Here is a 21,573-nt window from a genome sequence, read left to right as displayed (position 1 = left end):
ATGCCCTCCTGTCTTTGTGGCTCCTTGTTGCCAAACCCCGCCCCTGAGAAACCGGTCTCTCGAGAAAGCTGCTGTCGCCTGCTGGTAACGACACGTCCTGTCTTGTCCGGACACGCGGCGATAAGTTTTCTGACCTTCAGCATGGAATCAATCCGGTGAAAAAAGTGCTCTTGTGTTTAGTTACTATACACCATATCAAATGGGTTAAATGTGTGGTTATTCCTACCTGTAAACTGACTGGATGGCTATCAAAGCAGGTGCGTTTGTCAAGAATTCACTCACTGGTTAATAGTGCTGAATGGAAAGGTATTTATATGATGTGACATTTTCTGCTGACAAGGACCTTCTGTTGGACTTGTATTTCTACATGTGAAATGAGCAGTTGTTAGACCCACAGTCTGCGGTCTTTATTTAATGTACTAATTTTGAGTGTCGGCCTGACTCTTACAGGGTTCTGTGTTTGGGAGCCAATAACCGCATACCTCTACTAACGGGATCAGTAACCACGGGTCTGGATACTGACCTTGTCTGCTGTGGGCTATAGCTGTGCCTGGCAAATATACTGGTCTTTTGTTTTACACATTTTCACACAGAGATCCCCTGTCACCACATTAGGAAGCCCAGGTGGGGTGGGCAGTCCCCTGGTACTTGGACTCTAGAGGTTTATTCTTTTTCTCCTCCTCTTCTTAGTGGGAGCTTTTTGTTTTCCTTTCCTCAGCTGCCTTATTCTAATGGTTAATTATAACTGCTATTGTACATTTTCCTGAAACTCTTTTCAGCAGTGTCACCTTGGTGAGAAGAGCCAAATATATAAAAAAAAAAAAAAAAACTGAACTAGAAATTGAATAGGCAAATTTTTTTAAATCTTTGTCATAAGCAGTTGCCTTTGTTCATAACAGGCCCGAGTGCAATGTAAAGTTTAAATTAAAAAAACACTGAACACCCTGCCCTTCCTTTATGTTTTTGTTGAGTTGGTATCACAGGTGCAAACCAGGTGCCAGATGGTATGTTCTAGAACCTGCGGATCTTTAACCGTCTCCAAAACCAGAGTTCTGCGCCCTTGATGCAGATCAAAACCGAAACACAACTGCACTGTTGCTGTAGGCGCTGGCTGTAAAACCCCAGAGTAGATCAGGGGAATTTACCTTTGTGGTAGAACTGAAAGGAGCAGTGTGTCAACATTGATTCAGATGTGCGTCTTTGCGGCCCGATGGCAGATGTGCAATTTTCCAGTCTCCAGTAGGCCTTGTACGCAGGATATTTTTATCCCTGAAGTGTTTGCTTTGGACCTGTGTGTTTGCTCTGTGAAGGTTCCCTTCTTATTCCATCCACCCTTTGCTTTGCGGAACCAGGCTGCACCAGCAGGGAGACACCTGAGGGACCCCCTGAAGGGTTTGGACTGATCCTCCTGAGAGGACCTTTGACTCAAAGAGAAAAGGGTTTTTCACAGGGAAACAGACATCTGCTTACAGCAGGACTTCACAGGCACCACGTCTCTTGGGTTGGACTGGGTCAAAAAGAATTTTTAATTTGCACAACCCATCTCTGCAGGAGAACCAAGAAGTGGAAAAGCGGATGTGGGGTGGGGTGGGGTGGGAAACAAAACTACAGCCTGACCTCCAAAAACAAGGACCCTCCCAGGTTAGAAATGACTTGAACCTTATAGCTGCTCAGTCCCTCACACAGAACTGCGGTACCCTGTGTGTAAAGTAAGCTCCTGCTGGGTGGTCATGTTAGCTGGAACAGTCTGCCATGGAGCTGGAACATGGTACAGTGAAAGGAGATAGATAGGAATTTACATTTATTATGCAAACTTTTATCTGAGGTGATGTCAAACTCAGGGCTAAAAAGGTGAATTCCACAACAGATGAGCTTTAGCCACAGCCAAGGAATCATCAAAGCATAGCTGTGTCTGATACCACTCTGCTGATTTACACCCCTCAAGTAGCTAGCTACCTGTATAAGTGGGGTAGCTGTCAGGAGAGAAGTGGCCCTGAAAGAGAGGGGTTTGAGAGCCTTCTGGAATTCCGGGATGGATTCAGTAGCTGTGAGGGAAAGAGGAGCACAGTGGAGCTAGAAGTGAGAAGCAGAGGATTAGACTGGATGAGGCCACAAATAAATAGTGCTGAAAATGGGGGAAAGTATGGAGGGTTAAACGTGTGTGTGTGTGTGTGTTCCCAGCTAGTGTGCTGCATCATCCTTGTGCAGGGCTCAGTGTGAGTGCAGAATGTGGAATCTGAACGAGCCAGAAGCGGTTTTGCTATTCTTAAGAGCATTAGTGCGTGTTGCCTCACGAACAGAGAGAGAGAGCCATGCTTTTCCGAATGAAACGCCGCACAGGCTCGCCTCTTTACCGATGATACAGCATTTTTTCAGAGGAAAGCCTCTTATCCACAGGATTTAACTGGCAGCTTCACTGGAACTGCGTGGCTTTCCCTCATCCCTCTGCTGGGCCACAATGCCTGAGGCTGTCTCCGGGAGTCTATGAGAGATGTTTCAGGCTTCTTCCAAGGACAAGTGATCTGAATGCAGAGAGCATTTTGGTTTATAAAACAGTACAAGTAAAGACCTTCACGATATCTGCTTCAGCTACTATGACCCAGTGAGTTTCTATCACTCTTTGATAAGGAAAGTAGTTTGTGTTCATTTCACCGCATCCCACGCAACCACCACAAAACACGACCCTTGTGATGTTTTCATCCTATTGAAGCATGATCAGCTAAAAGCATCTTGTACTTCCTCATTAAATTGTCATCTGAATTAATGAATATAAATAACTGCCAGCAGCCCAGTCGTCATTGACAATATGGACTGAACAGTGCCCCCTACTGGTGGTAGTTTCTCTCGATGAGGGGCCAGTAGTTTTTTTTTTTTTAAACCATGAGAGCAGCCAAACAAGCTGACATACTCAGTGTACTCCTTAGTTTTCTAACAGTTTCCCATTGCCTTGCTGAACATACTGTCCAATTATGCAATGTAAAAGAATGACTGCTTTAAATGCTTTTATTTAAAAAAAAAAAAAAAAAAAACTTGATAAATCCAGCTGCGTAGAGAAGTCAAGGACTTTTAAAAAAAAAAAAAAAAATTACATATGCCTGGATGGAATTCCACCCTACATTAAAAAGTTTAATTGTGACTTGAAGGCATTATAGGAATACCAGTATGTTTTACTGTCCTGAGTCGCTGGTTGTTGACCCATAGTGATGCTCTGGGGGTGGGGCTGGTATTCCATTAGTCTAAGGTTAATTTTAAGGGATGTCGTTAACCCTCTTATTGGCCTAAGGTGAAATTGAGTGGGCGTGGCTCAGACCCCCACAGGCCAATGATGAGAACGGGGGGGGGGTGGCTAGACTTCCCATTGGACAGCCTCTATGTCCAGATTGGTCTTCAGCCTCTGTACCCCTTTGGGCCCACGTACACTGCTCTGGTTCCCCTGGCTGGGGGGCTTAGATGGGGACCTGTTGCTCTCTGGAGAGGACAACAGAGGTCTCATGCTCCTTCTCTTACTTCCCGTCCCGCTGTTGATCCTGGCGGTACGACTCTTTGGCATCTGGGCTCTCTGTTTCAGCCTCTCCACCTGCCACAGGAGATAGAAAGAGGCAGTAAGGTGTTTTTGTGGAGATGGTTGCACCGGAAAAATGCAGAGTCTGTTTGTTTCTACCACAGTGAGAGCTTCTTTAGGGGACGAAGAGTCCTTTAACTCAAAGCACCAAAATGTCACCGAGCAGTGGAGTGGTGCTTAAGGAACAGAGCAGATATGCAACATTTTTCAGGTGCGAACTCACTGCCAGCTGGTGTTTCCTGAGCTGGGAGATCTGCGCACCCTTCTCTTCCATCCGCTGCACCAGGCAATCCAGCTCGCGCTCCAGGTCCTCGCGCAGCTCACACTTACGAGTCTCCTCGATCTGCTTCATGAGCTCCTGGTGCTCTCTGTCTCACACACACGCATATATATATATAGACCACTCAAGTATGCATCCATAACAAAACTCAAAAAGGAGTTTTGTTTTTTTAGTGTACCTCTTATATGTGAAGATTAAGATTGGAGTGTATCAGTCCACTCCAAGTGTGTTATCTGTAAACAAGAAATAGCTGAAACACTCACAAGCTCATTTCCTCCAGTTCCTCCTGCAGTTCCAGCAGCAGGTCACCCAGGCTGCCCAGGGCTGGGATTCCCTGACTGGATGACAGGGTCCCACAGGCTCTTGGGCTCAGCTTTGCCACAGGCCTCAGGTGGGCATGTGACCGGCCCCATGGCTGAGGACCACGGTGTTTCATCATGTGCAGGACGCTCTGAATGTTGGCGTGCACTGAGTGGCTGGGACTGGTGGACTGGGGAAGGGGCGGGAGGGGGTGAGGACTGACATTACCATCATCACAATCACCACCACCCTTGGGGCACAACCTCCATTGAGCTCGTGCTGTGGAACCACTGAGAAAACACTAGAATTTTCATGGGAATATATTTGGCAAAGTATCCAGGTATGTAAGAAGAATATAAAGGATGCAAGTGTGAAAATGGGATCTTTAAGGGTCCAAAGTGGGATAAATTAATTGCAGTGGAAGCTCCTTACATGTGGGGCGGGGAGGAACCGAGGCCATTGTGGCTCTCTGACCCACTGCAGGTCGGCCGTTACGGTTCCGAGACGTCACAACGTGCAGCAGCGACAAAAGGAACACTCACCATTCCTGCCACAAAGGGCAGCTGCTTGGCTCTGGAGACACACGGAGACCCCAGGGAGACACTTCTTACTGTGGCTGTTTTCTGAATATTAATTTATATATTAAAAAAAACTCTGTATATAAGCATAAATTAAAATGTGGATATGGTACCAAACAGAGAATTTCAACTTTGTCCCTGATACGTTGCTCCAAATCAAACATTGTTGAGGCAGATGTGAACTCTGACATGTTGTCAACCCTTCCACCCTGAGGAGCACATCAGTCCATACCCTCACAGCCTTTGTCTTCTTTCTCTGCTGACCACCTGCAGGGGCAGAGGAACAGAGGAGGAGGTCTTCTTCCACTTCTCTCTGCAACTGGAGCAAGAATTGGCAAACAAATGAGAACACGTGACAGGAAGTGGTGTCCGTGACACAGTGGAACCCTGATGGGAAAAACCAGGGATGTTAGCTGGTGGAAGAAGGAAACTGACCTCAGCGGTTTTCTCCTGCACCAGCTTGCGCTCCTGCTCCTCTTTGTGCAGCTTCTGCTCCAGGAGCTCAATCTTCTTCTGTAAAAAAAAGAAAAAAAAAAAGAAAAACACACAGGCCCACAGGGTGATATCTCCACCCTCATGGAGGATATATCCAGTTTTGTGGGACGAGAATCTCAGCTGTCTGCTCCCCCTGACAGAATGGCAGGAGGCCGCCTTCATTCCTCTCTTTCAAGACCAAATCCTAAGTCGGAGGAAATACCACAGGATAGAAATAGTACCTCAGCCTCAGACTGGCTGCTGGTGAACTTCAGGCACTCCCTTTCCAGCTTCTCCACCTTCTGCAGCTTGGAGCAGATGTCTGCGTGGTCCTTCAGCTTCTCCCTGTGCAGAGAAGCCTTTTTACGAGGAAGAGAAAGAGTACACACCGGTCATTTTTCCAACCTCGTTGAAAGTGTGAAACACACTTGAGGCCCACGGCAAACAAACAACACCTGTTTCTCCTCTGTGGACCTTTTGTCCTGTTCAGCCATCTCCACCATTTTCCTCATGTAGTCCAGCTGCTTCTCCAGAAGAGCACAGCGAGCTTCTGTGGACTGCAACTGACATACAAGCTCTAAAAGCATGGGGCAAAGTGTGGAGTGAAACTCAGAGAATCTATGCAAGAACACACAGCAGTGTCTCTATTCCACATTACACCACGGTTTACACCATCGTAGTAAAGTCATTCAGATACGACAGGAATGAAGATTCAGAACAATTTCAGTTGTTTTAAACCATCACAATTAAACTGAAGTGGATTTTACTTTGAGAACAGAAGTGGGGTCACCTTGGTTCGTTGCGCTCGCCTCCTCTGTGGTGCTGTTCCCTTCTGGATCACCGGAGCTCCTGTACCGCTGAGCGGCCTGCGAGATCTGCTTCATGTTCTGCTCTGCCTGGACTTTCTCCAACTCCAGTCGACGCATCTTCTCCTGGAGGGATTTCAGTGCTGCTATCACTGCTGCTGGAGTGAAAACGACCCACAGCAGTTATACCGCAACAAAAATCCAGCAAAAAGGGCATTCATTAATTAATGATATTTATCCTGGTGAAATCAGTGTCATAGTTGAGTCTTTAGGCATATAATGATCCAACTGGACTGGAGTAAGTGTTATTTTAATTATTACGAACTGTTACAATTAACGGATTTTACTTTGACAACAGCAGCGATGTCACCTTGGTTCGTTGTGCTCGCCTGCTCTGTGGTGCTGATCCGTTCCAGACCAAGGGAGCTCCTGTATTTTTCAGTGCCCAGTGAGTTTTGCCTCGCGTTCTGCTCTGCCTGGACTTTCTCCAGCCCCACTCGATGCATCTTCTCCTGGAGGGACTTCAGAGCTGCTATCACTGCTGTTGGAGTGAAGACAATCCACAGTAAATTTACCACAACAAATATCCAGTAAAAAGGGCTAGGCATATTTACCCCGGTGAAATCATGCAAATCCACAACAGTTGAAGACATGGACTCAGAACCTGAAGGTTGATAGTTCAAGTCCATGTTGTACCTCCGAAAAAGGTACGGATAACATTTTGTAATAACTTCCTTTGGAGAATTAAACCTTGATCCTGTCACAGATCCTAACAGCATCGCCGATATGTCATGACTTCTCACTGAAGCTTCTACAACAGCCAAGGAAAACAGGAAATACTACAGAAATACCATTTGGTCTTATCACCCACTAGTGGGTTGCCAAACATGTCTTCATATCCCAATCCTCACACCAATGCTGTTGCTCTGCTGCGAAGAGCCTTCACTGAGAATCAAACGGTGACTTTCCACACTATAAGCAGGAACCTTTATCACATCACCCAAGGGTCATGGCCTCTTAGTATGACTTAGAGTATGCATAAACTGGGAAAATCAGTTTAGACAAAAACACAAGAAAACACATTTAGGGTCTAAAGCAAAAGCTGATCTAAATTTATTCACAGAATAAACATAATGATTTGCTAATAAATGTAACTTGACAACTGAGACCCAAGGATCGTGAGCTAGTAGCTCCAAGTGGCACAATTTACCTTTGCTGTGAGGGTCAGGTGTCAGTGGACATGACTGAAAATGGACTTTGGGAAGCTTTGTGTCTTTGCGTGCGGGGGACTCTTTGGCCAGCGACGGAAGCAGGTGGAAACTTCCCAAGTAGCTGTTTTTGAAGGGGGATCCCAAACTGAGACTCTAAAAGGAGGAAAGAACCCCGGCACTGTCATACTAAACACATTACACTTAATCACACAAAAGGTGGTGCAGTGGTTAAGGCCATTACCTTGTAACCTAAAGGAGATGGGTGTGAATCCCACCTCCTACTGGGTTAAGGTACTTACTCTGCCTGGAAACAGCAGAATTAACCAACTTTATAAATGGCAGAATAACTGTAAAGATAACTGTGTAACACAAGGTGCTTAAACAAAAGCCTGAATGAAGGTTAAAAACAATGAATGCAGTCAATTTGAATTGGAGGAAAGTTCAGTTATGATCCAATATGAATATAACGATTCCTTGTGAACGTGGGAAAGAGTAAAAATGAGACTGGAGATGTAAACTAATTATATACACAGGATTAGCGTACGTGACGTGTACAAAAAACCAGTTTAAATTCAACTAAACTTATGTTATGAGTTTGTCATTGTAAGATTAACACTGACTGACTGTCAACTCAAGTGAACTTGTTTGTTAAAAGTAATTTCATAAATTCAATTGAAAATATCTATATTCTTTTAACCAACCTCATCATCCTCCCAGAGCTCCATTATGTACCCTTCGGCAGGAAAAAAAGAAAAAAAAAAAGTTGTAATTACAAGTATAATTATCTATGTTTCTATTGCTGTCGGACAGTCGTTAGGTGTGTTACACCTTTAAATTTCCCTCCTCCCCAATTCCGTTGGGCACGTGTGTGTCTCAGTTTTAAACATCCGTCCGGGCACCGGTCTCCATCTCCAAGGTTCCACCGCTCAACGAGATTTCGAGCATTTGTCATTTAACGCACAATGCGTATTTTTCTGATCTTATTACGGTGGTTTAATATATACACACAGTTTAAAAATTTGTTCATATAATACTGTGATAATGTTGATCTGCTTTCCCTCAGTTGTTCCCGGGGTTTAAATTTCCCACATTGCCGTTTTCACAATTCGCCTGTCAGCTCTAGCTTCTAACACTGTATTCTCGACCAAATAAACAGTGAAGATCTTATTTTTAAAAATAAATATATAAGTAATACATATTCTATAAAACGAGTGAAACTTTTATTGAGCATGTTAAGAAATGTTAAATAACTTTTGATGCATTTTGGAATTTGGCTACTTTCTTTAAAATAACAAATAATGATTCACGTGTGTTACAAAAGTATTTTTTATTTTTAAACTTATGTTAGTGCGTTACATAAAGATGAACTTAAAACTATCACAGTATAACAGCCTACAGTCCGTAAAAAGATGTTTTCAGATAAACAAGCGACAATTTAATCCGCATTGGTTTTATGGAAGTGTAGTTTTTATGCAACACCTCACTGTGGTTCCCAAGGCGCAAAATAACAAGCGTGATACTATAACTCCCATTAGTCCTTGTGACAGGCGGGGAACACGCCTCCGTTTAATTTTCATTGGTTTATTAGCGCTGAATACCCGCCTTCCCTGGATTTTCTTACGATTCATAGGGCGTCCAAGCCGTCAGTCACATATTTATCCCACCAGCTGTGAAACGAATGGCTCTGTTTTTTTTTTTTTTTTTTTTTTTTTTCTTTTTTTTCTAGCAGTTGCAGAGACGGGGCTCTCGGCTCTTTCGCGGTGTGAAATGGATTAAGTGAGTGAATATTGGGTTTTGTGTGTCTTACCTAGAATTTTATACATCTGGTATATATTTAAACCCCGAAATAGGCTCAGTGCCGGTATTTAAACAGGCTGTGTTGGAGTGAAGTTTAATAACTGTTAGAAATGACAGCTAAGTGAGTGAACAGGGTTATTTACATAAACACCGAATCCCATTTTAATTCAGTTATGTAATGTTTAAGCTGTGGGAAATTAATTATTTTCCTTTTTTAAAAATCTTATCGCCTGCATGTCAAGGTGGAATTTCTGAACCAAGCAGAACAGGTACATTGTATTAATTATTCCTTGTTTTTACTAAATTCTGTTATTTAATGTTAACAGAGTCAAAATGATATTTATTACATAAACGGGCCTTTTTTTTTTCAAGGCGGTGTTTAATTGGATGATTGTGATCATTGAGGGTATAGTATTTATTAAGGTATTTGAATTGTGCTGCTAAGGGATGAGCGTTTGACGAGCAGGAATTTGAGTCCCCAGCCAACCTCACAATGTAACTGCTATGAAATATGACATAAAGGGTAAATCACTGTAGTTTAACATTGTAAGTGTCTTTGGAGAAAAGCTTTAGCTAAATAAATAAATGTAAATTTCAGAGAATTTACTGGTTCTATTATTGTAGTATCTGACACTTTTTTTTCCTAAAGTGATCTGCAGTGATTTGTTCATTAAGCTGTTTATGCTGATTTACCCATTTGTTCCAGGGGCTGCTTCTATTGTAGTGGTTAGAACTACTGCCTTTGGATCCAAAGGTTGCAGGTTTGATGCCCACCTCCTGCTCTAGTACCCTTGAGCAAGGCACTTACTCTAAATTGCTCTGGTAAAATTACCCAGCTGTCTAAATAGGTCAATAATTGTAAGCTTGTCGCTGTAATAATTGTAACCTTAACATTCAAAGAGGCTTTGGAGAAAAGCGTCAGCTAAATGCGTAAATGTACTGCTAGGATATTTTTACTGTACCAATTCAGGGTAAGTACCTTGATCCAGGGTACTCCAGTCAGTGTCAGCTGTGATGATCTGTAAACACTTCGCTGTTGTGACATCGTCTGCGTCTCACCCTGGAGATGAAGGCTGACTGCAGGATGGACGTCGAGGACTCGGAGGGCAGCTGGGAAGCGCTGGGTAGCCGTGACCCCGTGTCCAGGGAGGCGGCCATGGAGAACATTCGGCAGGAGGTGATGAGGAGGGTGCAGAACACCGGACCCGCGCAGGAGAACCCGTCGTCTCCTGGTGCCGCCGGCACCTGCCCGAGTGACCTCAACCACATGCTGGCCCGACTGCTCATGCTGTCCCAGAGGTGCCCGCATGCTGATGTCAGGGAGAAGTGTGCGGGCACCCTGCAGAGCATCCAGGTACGAGGACCCTGGGGGGGTTGCCGGATCTGGAGCCCCGTCTGGTGCCAGGAGACTGTAATGTTGTTTTTGTTTTAAACACATTTCTCTGCTTTGCACATTTTTCATGGGGTTCATGGCGCTACTAAGACCACAGCCAGTGACGAGACTGTCTTCGAAAGGCAGCAAAGAAAATGTGCTGTTAGGGTTTCGTATTTCTGGCACTTCAAAATGAAAGCAGAGCCAGAAACATGTACTAAGAACACTGCTTTGTGTGTGTGTGTGTGTGTGTGTGTGTGTGTGTGTGTGTGTGTGTGTGTGTGTGTGTGTCCTGCAGGTTTGTTCTCATACATTAATCGTGATACTTCCTGTCGTCATCCCAAATTCACACATCTGTTCAAGAATCAGTTCTGTTTATTTGAGACAAGTTGCTTCTTAGAGCTTCACTTCGGTGACCACACTGTTTTTTTCAAACAGCAAATCACACACACACACACACTGTCTGAAACCCCTTATCCTAAGCAGGGTCGCGGCGAACCGGAGCCTATTCCAGCAACAGGGGGTGCAAGGCCAGAGGGGGAGGGGCACACCCAGGACGGGACGCTAGTCTGTCACAAGGCACCCCAAGCAGGACTCGAACCCCAGACCCACCGGAGAGCAGGACCCGGTCAAACCTGCTGCGCCACCGCACCCCCTACAGCAAATCAGTTTCATATTTATATTTCAAATACCACACAAGAATAATTGCTGTCTGTTCGAAAAGGGGAGGAGTGATATGATGTCCACAATGTTTGCCAGCCTGTGTGACAACCGTGCACGCGTGGTCGCTGTGATCGTATCTGCTCGTGCAGATTTACCACAGCGTTAACTCTCTAAACGGCACCTCAGTTTGTTCAAGCCGCCGCAGATTTGCTTCTCAGCCACTGCCCGCCTCTGCAAAAATCACCCTCTTAAGAAACCAGACAGCCTCCTGCCGACTTCCTGCCGCACGTCGCTCACTTTTGCGTTTCTTTTATTGATGTTTTATGGGAGTGTTGGCACATTTCACACCGTACATTGAATTTTGTTTTAATGACAAATCTCTGATTTGTGGGAGGGGCTTGTGGAAGTGGGAGGGGCTTGTCAGGTCGAAGTGGCAGACTCGTATACCTGCTCATATATCTTGTAGGTCCAGTGGAAAGATCTCCATGTGGTACCTAGCCATTCCTCAGCGCTGCTGTTGTACCCTGGAGAGGTGACCTCCCTGAAGTTCTGTCCAGCTTGTCCTGATTGCCAGGTTACAAAAGTCACCCGGATAGCGTGTCTTCCGAGCAGGTTAATAATAGTAATGTTAATGTAAAATTAGCTCGTACTCGGAATTGGCCGTCGCCGTCTCTCGGGTCTGGTCCAGCTCGATGGAATCCGTTCCGAAAGGGGAATCGGCGGGGCTTCAAAACAAACACGCGTTCCTTGAATCCGGGTGGCGCACATGGAGTTGCGGGAACATGGACCACCGAGATGCTCCGTGTCGCAGCAGTTTGGCACCTGCCGTACCAGCTTATATTGATTTTCCAAGGAGGCTTTTATTTGTTTTCAGTCTTTTCAGCCGAATCTTGATTTTGTGCTTCACCTGTATGGTGTAAAAGCGCGGCGCACCGTGGTTAAGGGTCTGGAAACGTGTCCACCGAGACGCTCCGGTCCACGTCTTAATGCCCCGGCTGGTAGCGACACACTTGCGGTGCAGTGATCGTTGCTGCTCTGCGATGCTTTTTTTTTTTTTCTTTTTTTGCAGAATTGCACAAAATCTGGACTACTTCTCTGAAGCAGGACGTGATCGATCCTGGAAAGTGTTTCTCAGTAGACTGGGCCCTTGATCTGCAGGCACGACCCCCGAAAACGGTTATTTAGTCATCCTTTTAGGTGACGTTTTCCTTCAGAGCGACTTAGAATGATTTTCTCCATTCGCACAACAGGGTAGTTTTTACAGGAGTAGTTCGGGGCAAACCCCTTACTCAAGGGTGCTACAGCAGCAGGTGGGATTCGAACCCGGGTTCTTCAGCTGCACAAAGGCATGTCTGTCAGCGTGAGGTCTGTACGCTAATCTTACGGTGATTTACGCAGTTGCTGCCCTGGGTAATTTTTCCAGTTTGGACGATTGGGAGGTTTGTGAAAGGCCTGGACACCTTCTCTGGGGTCACTACCCCTGGGGGGCATCAGGATGCCCCGCTTCTGCGCATGTTGGCTGTGTTATGGTACATTCCATAGTATTTACCTGGCTGTTTTGGCACGCGCGGCTCATGAGCACAGCTGTCTCTCGCACCTCTGTGGCCGAACCCCCCGCGGTGTTTGTTTCGTGTCGTTCTTCAGCCGTCTGCCTGCCAGTTCCGGTAATAACTCTTCACGCCTCGATGGAGCGTCGTGGGTTTTTCCACTCTCCATTTCAGTCGAGATGCTATTACACCGAGTTTCACTCCTCGCTCCTCTCCGATTCTCTACCCCTCAGCATTTCCTGAACAGCTGATGGAGCTTAAGGCTTGAATGAAATGAAGACCATCCCTCCGTTTATTCATTTAGCTCATCATTTTCTCCAAAGCTGTTTAGTGTTGTGCTTCTTACAATTGACATTTACCCATTTATACAGCTGCGTAATTTTACCGGAGTACTTTAGGGTAAGTACCTTGCACAAGGGTATTACGGCTGAGATTTCAGCCAGTGACCTTCGTCTTACCCTGAATTGATACAGTAAAAATTACCAAGCTGTACAATTGGATAAATCAGTGTAAATAGTTTAGTGCACAAACCTGACATTGTAATTCTACTTGACGAAAAGGATTCAGATGAATGAAAAAATAATGATTATTAATTTTTTTTTTTTCCCCCCCCAGTTGGAAACTACCATTTTAACGCCAGTTAGTAAACGGCATAACTATAGAATATTTTTAATTTGGTTTTGTTGTATGTGATTTCTGCATTGGAGAATCAGGAAGTTGAATTTGCTGCTTTAACTGATTAATTGTGAACAATTTAATTGTCTGCAGTACTGCATTTGAGACACAGGGGGCGCTAGAGCTTCACTTAAAGTCCTCGAGTGACAAGTGGAGTCACTGGAAATTTTCCAAGCGCTCCTTAATTGCGCTGGTGAACTGTGTTGAACCCCGGTGAACCACGGTAAACTGCGGTGAACCGTGTGTCGCTGCGGACAGCTGAAAGTCGACGCGCGGGCAGTGAAAGATTGCGAGCGTGCGCTCGGGATCGCACCTGATCAAATTGCCGAGCAAACTGCGTGGCGTCCCTCCGGGATCGTTCCAGCGGCACCGGGCCGTGACCGGTATAGGGTCTAGGGCAACCGAAATGGGGCCTGGTTCATGGCTCATGCGGTTCTGTTCTGGCAGGACTTTGTGAAAATCGGTGCAGCGGAGGTGGGTGGAGTTGGCGATAGGTGTTTCCTGTACCCTGTGTGTGTGTGTGTGTGTGTGTGTGTGAGTGTGTGAAGTAGATAAGGATAGGTCCCATATTAGTAAGCACAAGGCTGTTAGAGAATCACATGGCTCAGAACCCAACTCCTGATCAGGAGCTGCTTTTTCTTTTCCCAGGAGTGCCCCCCCCCCCGCCCCTCCCCCATCAAACTGAATCACCTTTGTAAACACGTAGCTATAAAAATAAAGTTTTATGTAAACCATTCTGGACGAGAGCATCTGCCAAGCTAATAAACAGAGCAATTAAACGGCCGTTACGTGGAAGAAAGGTGGGTGTGTTTTCGAGGTATTTGAGATCGGGGGGGGGGAGACTTGTGGTGTGTCTCTGCAAACCTTTATCTCCCCCCCCCCATTGCAGAAGCTGTGAAGTTCCTCATGGTCATCTCCGCATGAGGGTCTGAGGTGCGAGTGAACGGCGCCGTTTCCTCTCGTCCACTCCTGGACACGCAACGTGGTGGGCGGAGCTCCTCGATCTCGATCCCAGGAGTCGATCTCGCGGTCGCTCGGTGATGGATTCCATCCCAACGTGCGGTGTCGAGCGTGCAGTTCGGAGGATTTGGCCGCGGTGCCCGCTCCCCTCCGCCATGGCCGGAGCGTCACGCCGCACGTGCGTCGCCGGCCGAGCCGCACGCGTGCGCCGTTGGAGACGCGCGTGTGTGTTTGAGGAAATGGCCGAGTTCCCCTTTCTAACTGTCTTGTCTGTTTTCTAAAAATACGAAAAGCAGAAGTCCTCTTTCTGGTGGTCAGTGATGTCCAGAAATAGACGTGGGACTGAAATATGTCTCCAACTGTGCTGTGTGTCCTTCAGCGAGCGGTCCTCTTCCTACAGCACCGCCACTGCAGGACACACCACTGATCGTCCCCTCGTTGTTCATTCGCACTAATGGCTGAGGGTCATGGCTTTGTAACAGAGACCTCGGCCAGATGGACTCACTCACACACACACACACACAAACTCTATTCTACCACTCATTTTAACTGCATTGGAGCTGATATAGATTCAGCTCTTCATCTCACCAATTGGTTGTCCCACTGATGTACAGTATATTCAGGCTTTTCTTGGACTGGTCTGCCGTCCACGTTCTGTGGACACAGTCCTTTGTTGTACTGGCTAGTTATCCCTGTGCTTTAGACGTAGTCTTTTTGCCAGACCGCTTGATTGTCCCCATGCTGTGGGCACAGTCCATACTTTTATAGTTGGTTGTCCCTCTTCTGTAGACATAATTCTTTGTTGGATCATCTGGTTGTCTCTTCTGTGGACGCAGTCCTTTGTTGGTGTGGTTAGCTGTTCCCATGCTGTGCATTCACACCTCGCCGGACCATTCGTTTGTTCTTGTTTTGTAGACGACGTCCTCTGTCAAATCGGTTGATTGACCCCATGCGGTGGACACAGTCCATTTTTGGACTCGTTTGTTGTCCCAATGCTTTAGGTGTTGTCTTTTGTCAGACTGGTCGGTTGTCCCCATGCTGTGGACACAGTCTTTTATTGGACCGGTTTGATGGCCCCATTCTTCGGACAGTCCTTTGTTGGACACGTTGGCTGTCCCCATTGTTTAGATATTGTCTTTTCTCCGACCAGTCGGTTGTCCCCGTGTTGTGGACGCGGTCCTTCGGTGGACCGGTATGCAGCTGGCGGCGCGGAGTGAGAACAGTCTGTACATTAATGTGGAACATAAACAAGCGTGAACTGGAGGACAAAGGGCCTCAGTGTGTTCCGCCTGCCAGCGTTCCTCCCCGGTTCCCACCCCGGCCGTCCGCTGCCGGCCCAGCGGGGCGCGAGGCTCCTCGCATTCCTCCGCGCTCCTGGGAGAGACGCCACGCGCTCGCGCTGCGAGGGCTCCGGCGCCTTCGTAAATAACGCAGCCCCTTATTGCAAACCCAGAGCGTTGCGCAATAAACCTTCCTCTCGACTGCGGAGAAGCGCGGCTCCTCTTCTCCCGGTAAATGACGGCGAAGCTGTTCCTGTGGCGCGGAGAGCGGTGTCGCGTGACCCTGTGAACGTCCTCGACGATGGTTTGTAACGCTAAATCGCTCTGTTCTAAGATCATCGAGAGCGGTCCCAGGGACACGGACTCGCGGGGAGGTGTGCGAAATGCCGTCGGCTGCTTTGATCTGATAAAGGGCAGAAGAAGCAGGAGCAACGACACTGGTACCCCAGCGCTCCTTGTACCGCCCACCTCTTTTCGAAAGACCCGGCGGACATCGCTGGGTGGCCTCGCCTTCTAGTCCTCCTGTATTCTTTAGCCGCTCGCACCATCAGGAGCCGGGTCACGGCACCGTGCCAGTCATGCGGACGGCCTGGGTGGGGTAGGGTGGCGGGGGGACATAATGGTCACAGAAAGCACCCCGTCATGTCTGTGTCCCTGTGTTGGCCTTTAGGGTACTGACCGGAGAGCGAAGGCGCCTACAGGACGGTACCCAGACCCAGCTACAGGTGGGCTGTTTGACGACTTACCCGTATCTCCATGGCAACACAGCGATGCTACTATCGGTTCGGTATAAAACGACGGTCTGGGCGGAACGCTACCGCTTTTGTCTTGGATAGATTATGAAAATGTTGACTGGCTGCTGCAAAGTGGAGCTTGATCTCAGTGTAACAGTTTTCCCCACGTAGTTTTTTTTATTTTTAAACATGTTTTTTTCTGAAGCTTTCTTAATATTGATAACATATGTTTAATAATAACAGCGACAAAGATATTTAATTGAGTTTGCGGGCAGCAGGTAGTGCAGTGATTACAGCTTTTGACTTGCAGTTGAAGGACCAGGGTTCCAATCCCCTCTTCTGTTGCAGCATCCTTGATCGAGGTTCTTAATCCTGAATCGATGCTGTAAAAATGACCCTGCTGCATAAATGGGTGGATCAGCGTAAGTAGCGTAGCATGCAGATGTCACCTTGGAGAATGGAGTCGTGTAAATCTGAAGTAAAAATTGCCGCTATAATAGAGTTTTCAGTGGTTCGGGTTCAGTGCTTTTCTTAAGGGTGCAACAGCAGCCTTGGAAATGGCCGGGATGTCCAGAATTTTTTTTTCTTCAGAAGTTTCTAGAATACCAGGAATTCGGGTTCAATTTAGTGTTCCAGGCAAAGCCATTCTGGAATGTTATTTTATATTTCTGTACATTTTTGAGGTGTAAAGTAAATTATATGGACGGTTGTACGGGATGCAAAAATAATATCGCGACGGAGGTCACGCTGGAGAGAAGTCGTTATCTTCGAGTGCACTTTTTATCGATGCGGGGAGCCTGTCGACTTCGCCGCGATGCGGAGGCCAGGTGTTCCTCGCTACGAGAGCGTTACGGGCCATCGGCCCCCTCCGTTGGTTAGCGAGCCGCACGCTAAAGCAGCTGACCTTCCCCCGCAATCGTCCATCACTGTCAAGAACGTGCAGAAACAGCAGAACAACAACCTCCCTTTCGTGTGGGGGGGCTTGCCTCCCGACCGCTCCCATTGGCCGGCGTGGCCAAGCTCCTGGGATCTGATTGGCTGGGAGGAGACACACCTCTGGAATCTGTTTGTGTTGCGAGTCGAGGGCCCTGTGAAGAGAACATGGCTTGCAGCAGAGCGGGGGAATGGGTGGGATGTTGTTTTGGCAGCAGCTTGGGGTGTTGGAGGGGCTGCGGGGGAGGGGGGGACTCGGCTCTGGAAAACGTCCACTGGAGGCATTTCAGAACTTCTAGGAAACAGAGCTGTTTGTTTGCGCTGCTCTGGGAGGAGGAGTGGGCCCTTTATTCAGCGTTATTTATGGCGGACGTGTTTGACTGCTGTTATTTACAGGAGTGCGGCCTGCTGCTGCAGTTTGGTGCGGTCAGAAGGTCCTCACTGTTTACGACGCTGAAGAAGGCCCCCCCCACACACACACACACACCCTGCAGGCCCCTGAAGGAGACGGCAAACCGGGAGCGATCTTGGCGCAAATGGTTTGATGCCGGAGTTCGGTTTGTGATTTGCCCCACAACGGGAGTCTGCAGGGGTGTCGGTCCCAGACATGAGTAAACGATCACCGACATCCTGTGCATACTCTCGCTTGCTGGCATGGAAGGCGATGAGCTCGGTCCCCATCTGTTCCGCTCGCCCCGAATGCAATACCTGCAGGTGGGCCGCAACCTCCACGGAGAGACGGTCTGCGCTGTTGGCGCAGGTGGTGGAGGGAGCGTCATGCGTGGGGGTGCGGAGGTGTCGGCACTCGATTACGACAGGGAAAACGAGCTCTGCGGTGAAGAAGCGGCCCGTGCAATTGCTGATCAGTTTGCTGCGGGAGATGTAACCATGTGAAATGCCAGTTCGGGTCCTGATGGCTGTCTGTCCGCCGCAGGATTGACTGCCTGCTTCGGTAAGACAGCGGCTCCGATAGCTCCGCTCTTGGACAGTCGCAGCTCTTGGTCTCACGGAGACATGCTCAGCTTGCAGCACGCACTCTCTCGCTGATCTCGGTAACCAGAGCGCCCCGCTCTCTGGGTGCCTGTCAGTTGCCCGCGCTTCTTTCAGTGGGGTGTTAATCATCCACGACAGTGTCTTTCTGAGCGAAGGTTGCGTCCCGCCGGTGACGGAGAGGCGGGATTCGTTCCATGGGGTCCTCGCCACGCTGATACGGTGCAGCGCTGAAGTGTGAGCAGAGAGCGTGGGAGCGGCAGTACAGCTGAGCTCAGGCCTACCTTCCAGAGGAAGTGGGGGCTTGTGGGTAAAAGGTTACATTGCCCCCTGAGGGGAAGTCCCAGCACTTTCGCAGGCACACAGAACTGCACGTGCAGCGATGCATGCACACACGCACACGCAAACACGTGTGTATATACACACAGAAGTGTAGACACCCCGACATGCAAACCCATATGCAGCACCTGCACCTACACGGGCATGTGCATACATGTTTGAGTGCACTGAAACGCACACAGATGAACCTGTACATTTATCCTTATGCCATCACACACGCTCTCACATACACGCACGCACACACTCTCGCCATGGCTCGCTGGCTCTGACGAATGCGCTATTGTTGTATCGAGCAGCTGTCTGCGTCTTTCCTGTAAAAACACAGAAGTGCTGAGGTGGCTCGGATAGGGGGTGGGGGATGGGGGGGGGGGGTGTGACGGGCCGATGGATGGTCGGGGAAACCAAGAGACCCGGGGATCTCACCTTGCCCGTGACCCTCAACTGCCTGCCTCCGCTATTGCGTTGGGGTTTCCCGTCCTCCCGAGGGATTTGGACCGGGTCGATGGGGAGCGGCCGAGGGATGACCGCCGATCTCGGCCCAAATCGTTAAATCATCCTAAGGAGCCTAACAAATGAATAATTTTAAATGTGGTATTGTATTCCGTCCACTGACGTTTAATTCTGATGGAGACAGAATATATGTCAAGTTCGGGGTCCCTTTTTCGCGGCACGAAGTAAATCCGACCCGACGCAACTGTGTCCGTTTCCCGGACTCGACCCCCTCCCCTCGAGGCCTCCAGGGAGGAAAAGACCGCCTCTCGCACACTACTGAACCTTAGCGATTTTGGTGTATGCCTCCTTTGTATGTTTATCACAGAACCTGTTATCACATTACCTGTTCGTACAGGTTAGGTTACAGAGTCACATGAGCTCAGTAACTTGAATAAATGCAGAATAACCCAGGTCTCCATGACAACCTCTCTGTACATGTGTTAATGTGGTTAAGGAACCGGGTTTTAACTCCACTCCTGCTATAGTTCCCATGATCAGGCTCCTTACCCTGACTTGATACCATAAAAATCACCCTGCTGTACAAACGGGTGAATCGTTGCAAGTAAATTGTTGCACGAAGCTCATGTTTTAAGGTCGGTAAATAAATGTCAGTGCAATACAAGTGTATAAATGGGTTAGATGTCATACTGTAAGCTGACTGGAAGAGATGCATCTTCAAAGTATGTGTAAATGAAGTGCTTAGTCAGGTTAAAGTCCAGAGCCAGTGCTGCTTTTACCGCGATTTTGTCGAAGCACAGAGACGGCGGAGGCGTCTGTGGTTTGTGGAGGTGACGGGCTTTGGAGGAGAGATGTCTAGAAAGCAGAGGCGAGACGGCTCACCCACCCCCGGCACCAACAGCCGCAGCCGGAGGGGAGGGCAGGGGTCACAGCAAGACGGCTGCCCAGGGTCTTCGCTCTCGCTGAGCAGGTGAAAAGTTCGCCGGAGGGGTGGAGCGCGCAAAAACAGAACGCTGTGTACCGATGACCTAACGCGCTCCGCAGGAAGGAGCGCTTGGATCTCGCATCGCCTTCCTGAGCCATGTCGGCATGTGAGCTCATGAGAAAAAGCTCTCCGGTTCTCCAGTTTCCATTCTAGCGATGGCAGTGTTCAGGGCTGTGGTGTCACGCTCTATCTCAGCGGGGAACATGTTGCAAGACTTTCCTTCTGCCTCAGGTCAGTCATCATTCATTAGAGGAGGCCAGCCTTTTTCCTTGAGTTCAAAACACAGCGGAGATGTTTTTGATGGATTTTTATGGAAGGAGTGCCTAGGGGGTCCATTCAGCGTGCTTGAACTTCTTCGCGTTTTGAATTTCAGCCTCGAAGTCTCATACGTCGCGAATCGTCTTCTTGCCCGTCCCTCTCTGAGTTCTTAGGGTACGTGGATTCCACCTGTGTGCAATAAATCTTAGGTTTTTTCACATGAAGTAAACGTGTTTCGCTAGGGTTCCACAGGTCGGAAGGGAATTCAGAGCACAGGTGTCAACATGAAGACCAAACCAAATGGTGGAGGACGGTACTAGAAGGTACACTTAGTGGAGGGGCATCTACATTACTTTGAAGGTAGTGAAGATTCTTGGTACAACGGTCATGTCAATCACAAGAGGAATGGAAAGTATGATACCACTGAGACTCATAGTGTAAACTTTCTTCCAAAAATGGAGAATGCAAGCAAGGAGCACGCTGGACACAGACTAAGATATCAACGACGTCTCTCGAATAGCTACAGACTTCCCTGGCTGAAACAGCAGGGATGGTATGAGTTTCAGCAATAGTTCAGGTACACCGTAGATGTGATCTGCAGCGAAGGTGGGATTGACTACCATAGCGACCCCTCTAGGAGTTTTCAGCAAGACACTTTTCCGCAGTTGAATTTTGGTGTGTTGGGTTGGTGGCGGTGGTTGCTTTGTTGATGCTTGAACACACATGGAGTGCATGTCCTGAGTTTTCTAGTCCAAGTTTAAGACCACACCAAGACTGTGGTCTACTAGCGATTTTGGTCCTCCTTGCCTGAGCTTGAACAAGTTCATCATGGAGACCCAGTAAATGCTGCATGATCCTCTTCAGCAAGGCTGTTAGACTCCAACTCAAGAGCATTAAAACTTTAATTGCTGCCAGTGTTGTCTGAACCTGGCCTTCTAGTCAGTTGGAGAGGGAGAAGAGTATCGTCATGTTGACTGTGTAGATGCACTGCAACCTAAATAGTAATGGAACCTCCAGGGCCTTGAAACTGGACCTGCACATTGGTGGTGACATTGCGACCCAACACAACATGCACCAGAAAATGAGGGTAAAACCTTGGGTTGTGAAACGATTGTGGGCTTATCCTTCTTCGAGTCTCGAGACCGTGTGCTCTTCTAGTTTCTGTCCACCAGGCAGAATCAAACCGGAAGAAGCAAACACCGAGGGCCACACGGAGTGCGTATAGTTTCATTTACCGCACCTTTGGGCAACAAGGTGTCAGCTGTTGTTGATCAGGAGCTGTAGCGAGTATGTCGTAACTTCAAATCCAGGAAGACAAATTGTGAGGGTGCTGCACCTGCAAGATCCCCAGGCCTTTGACCCACGCACACCTCCACCTG

The 21,573-nt window shown here is 47.9% G+C and overlaps 2 protein-coding genes across 5 annotated transcripts in view; one reads left to right on the top strand and one right to left on the bottom strand.

Annotated features, from left to right (window-relative positions):
- Positions 1–3,050: 3,050 nt before the first annotated feature.
- On the bottom strand, positions 3,051–8,046 carry cep57l1 (centrosomal protein 57, like 1). 2 transcript variants are annotated; one of them, XM_018730306.2, is made up of 12 exons: positions 7,913–8,046; positions 7,211–7,364; positions 6,371–6,541; positions 5,985–6,158; positions 5,650–5,771; positions 5,437–5,553; positions 5,156–5,233; positions 4,953–5,039; positions 4,685–4,765; positions 4,106–4,332; positions 3,786–3,930; positions 3,051–3,577 (listed from the first exon to the last, which is right to left on the bottom strand). In XM_018730306.2, exons 1-12 carry the CDS (start codon positions 7,934–7,936, stop codon positions 3,347–3,349), a joined length of 1,611 nt encoding a protein of 536 aa, XP_018585822.1. In that variant the 5' UTR covers positions 7,937–8,046; the 3' UTR covers positions 3,051–3,346. The 2 variants fall into 2 exon arrangements, with proteins under 2 accessions (XP_018585822.1, XP_018585823.1); XM_018730307.2 differs by having other exon boundaries at positions 5,985–6,155.
- Positions 8,047–8,936: 890 nt separating this feature from the next.
- The window catches only part of sesn1 (sestrin 1), a 30,286-nt gene continuing 17,649 nt past the window's right edge, over positions 8,937–21,573 (top strand). For 2 of the 3 annotated variants that reach the window (XM_018730304.2, XM_018730302.2), the window contains exons 1-2: positions 8,937–8,987; positions 10,075–10,362. In XM_018730304.2, the coding sequence (XP_018585820.1) occupies positions 10,075–10,362 (288 nt within the window). In that variant the 5' untranslated portion in view covers positions 8,937–8,987. Of the gene's footprint in view, positions 8,988–9,260; positions 9,278–10,074; positions 10,363–21,573 lie in introns of those variants that run through there. The other variant, XM_018730303.2, reaches the window with a different exon arrangement.

This window comes from Scleropages formosus, chromosome 1, assembly GCF_900964775.1.
Source record: "Scleropages formosus chromosome 1, fSclFor1.1, whole genome shotgun sequence".
Lineage (NCBI taxonomy): Eukaryota > Metazoa > Chordata > Actinopteri > Osteoglossiformes > Osteoglossidae > Scleropages > Scleropages formosus.
This window is presented reverse-complemented; position numbering and strand designations above follow the sequence as displayed.

Bases quoted from the DNA above. Each gene is read 5' to 3' on its own strand.
- cep57l1 (XM_018730306.2), bottom strand. From the start codon at position 7,936: ATGGAGCTCTGGGAGGATGATGAG. The intron at 6,159-6,370 runs GTGACATCGCTG...TTTTCACTCCAG, and splicing joins GGCGAGCACAACGAACCAAG to CAGCAGTGATAGCAGCACTG. The intron at 3,578-3,785 runs GTGAGTTCGCAC...CTCCTGTGGCAG, and splicing joins TCAGGAAACACCAGCTGGCA to GTGGAGAGGCTGAAACAGAG.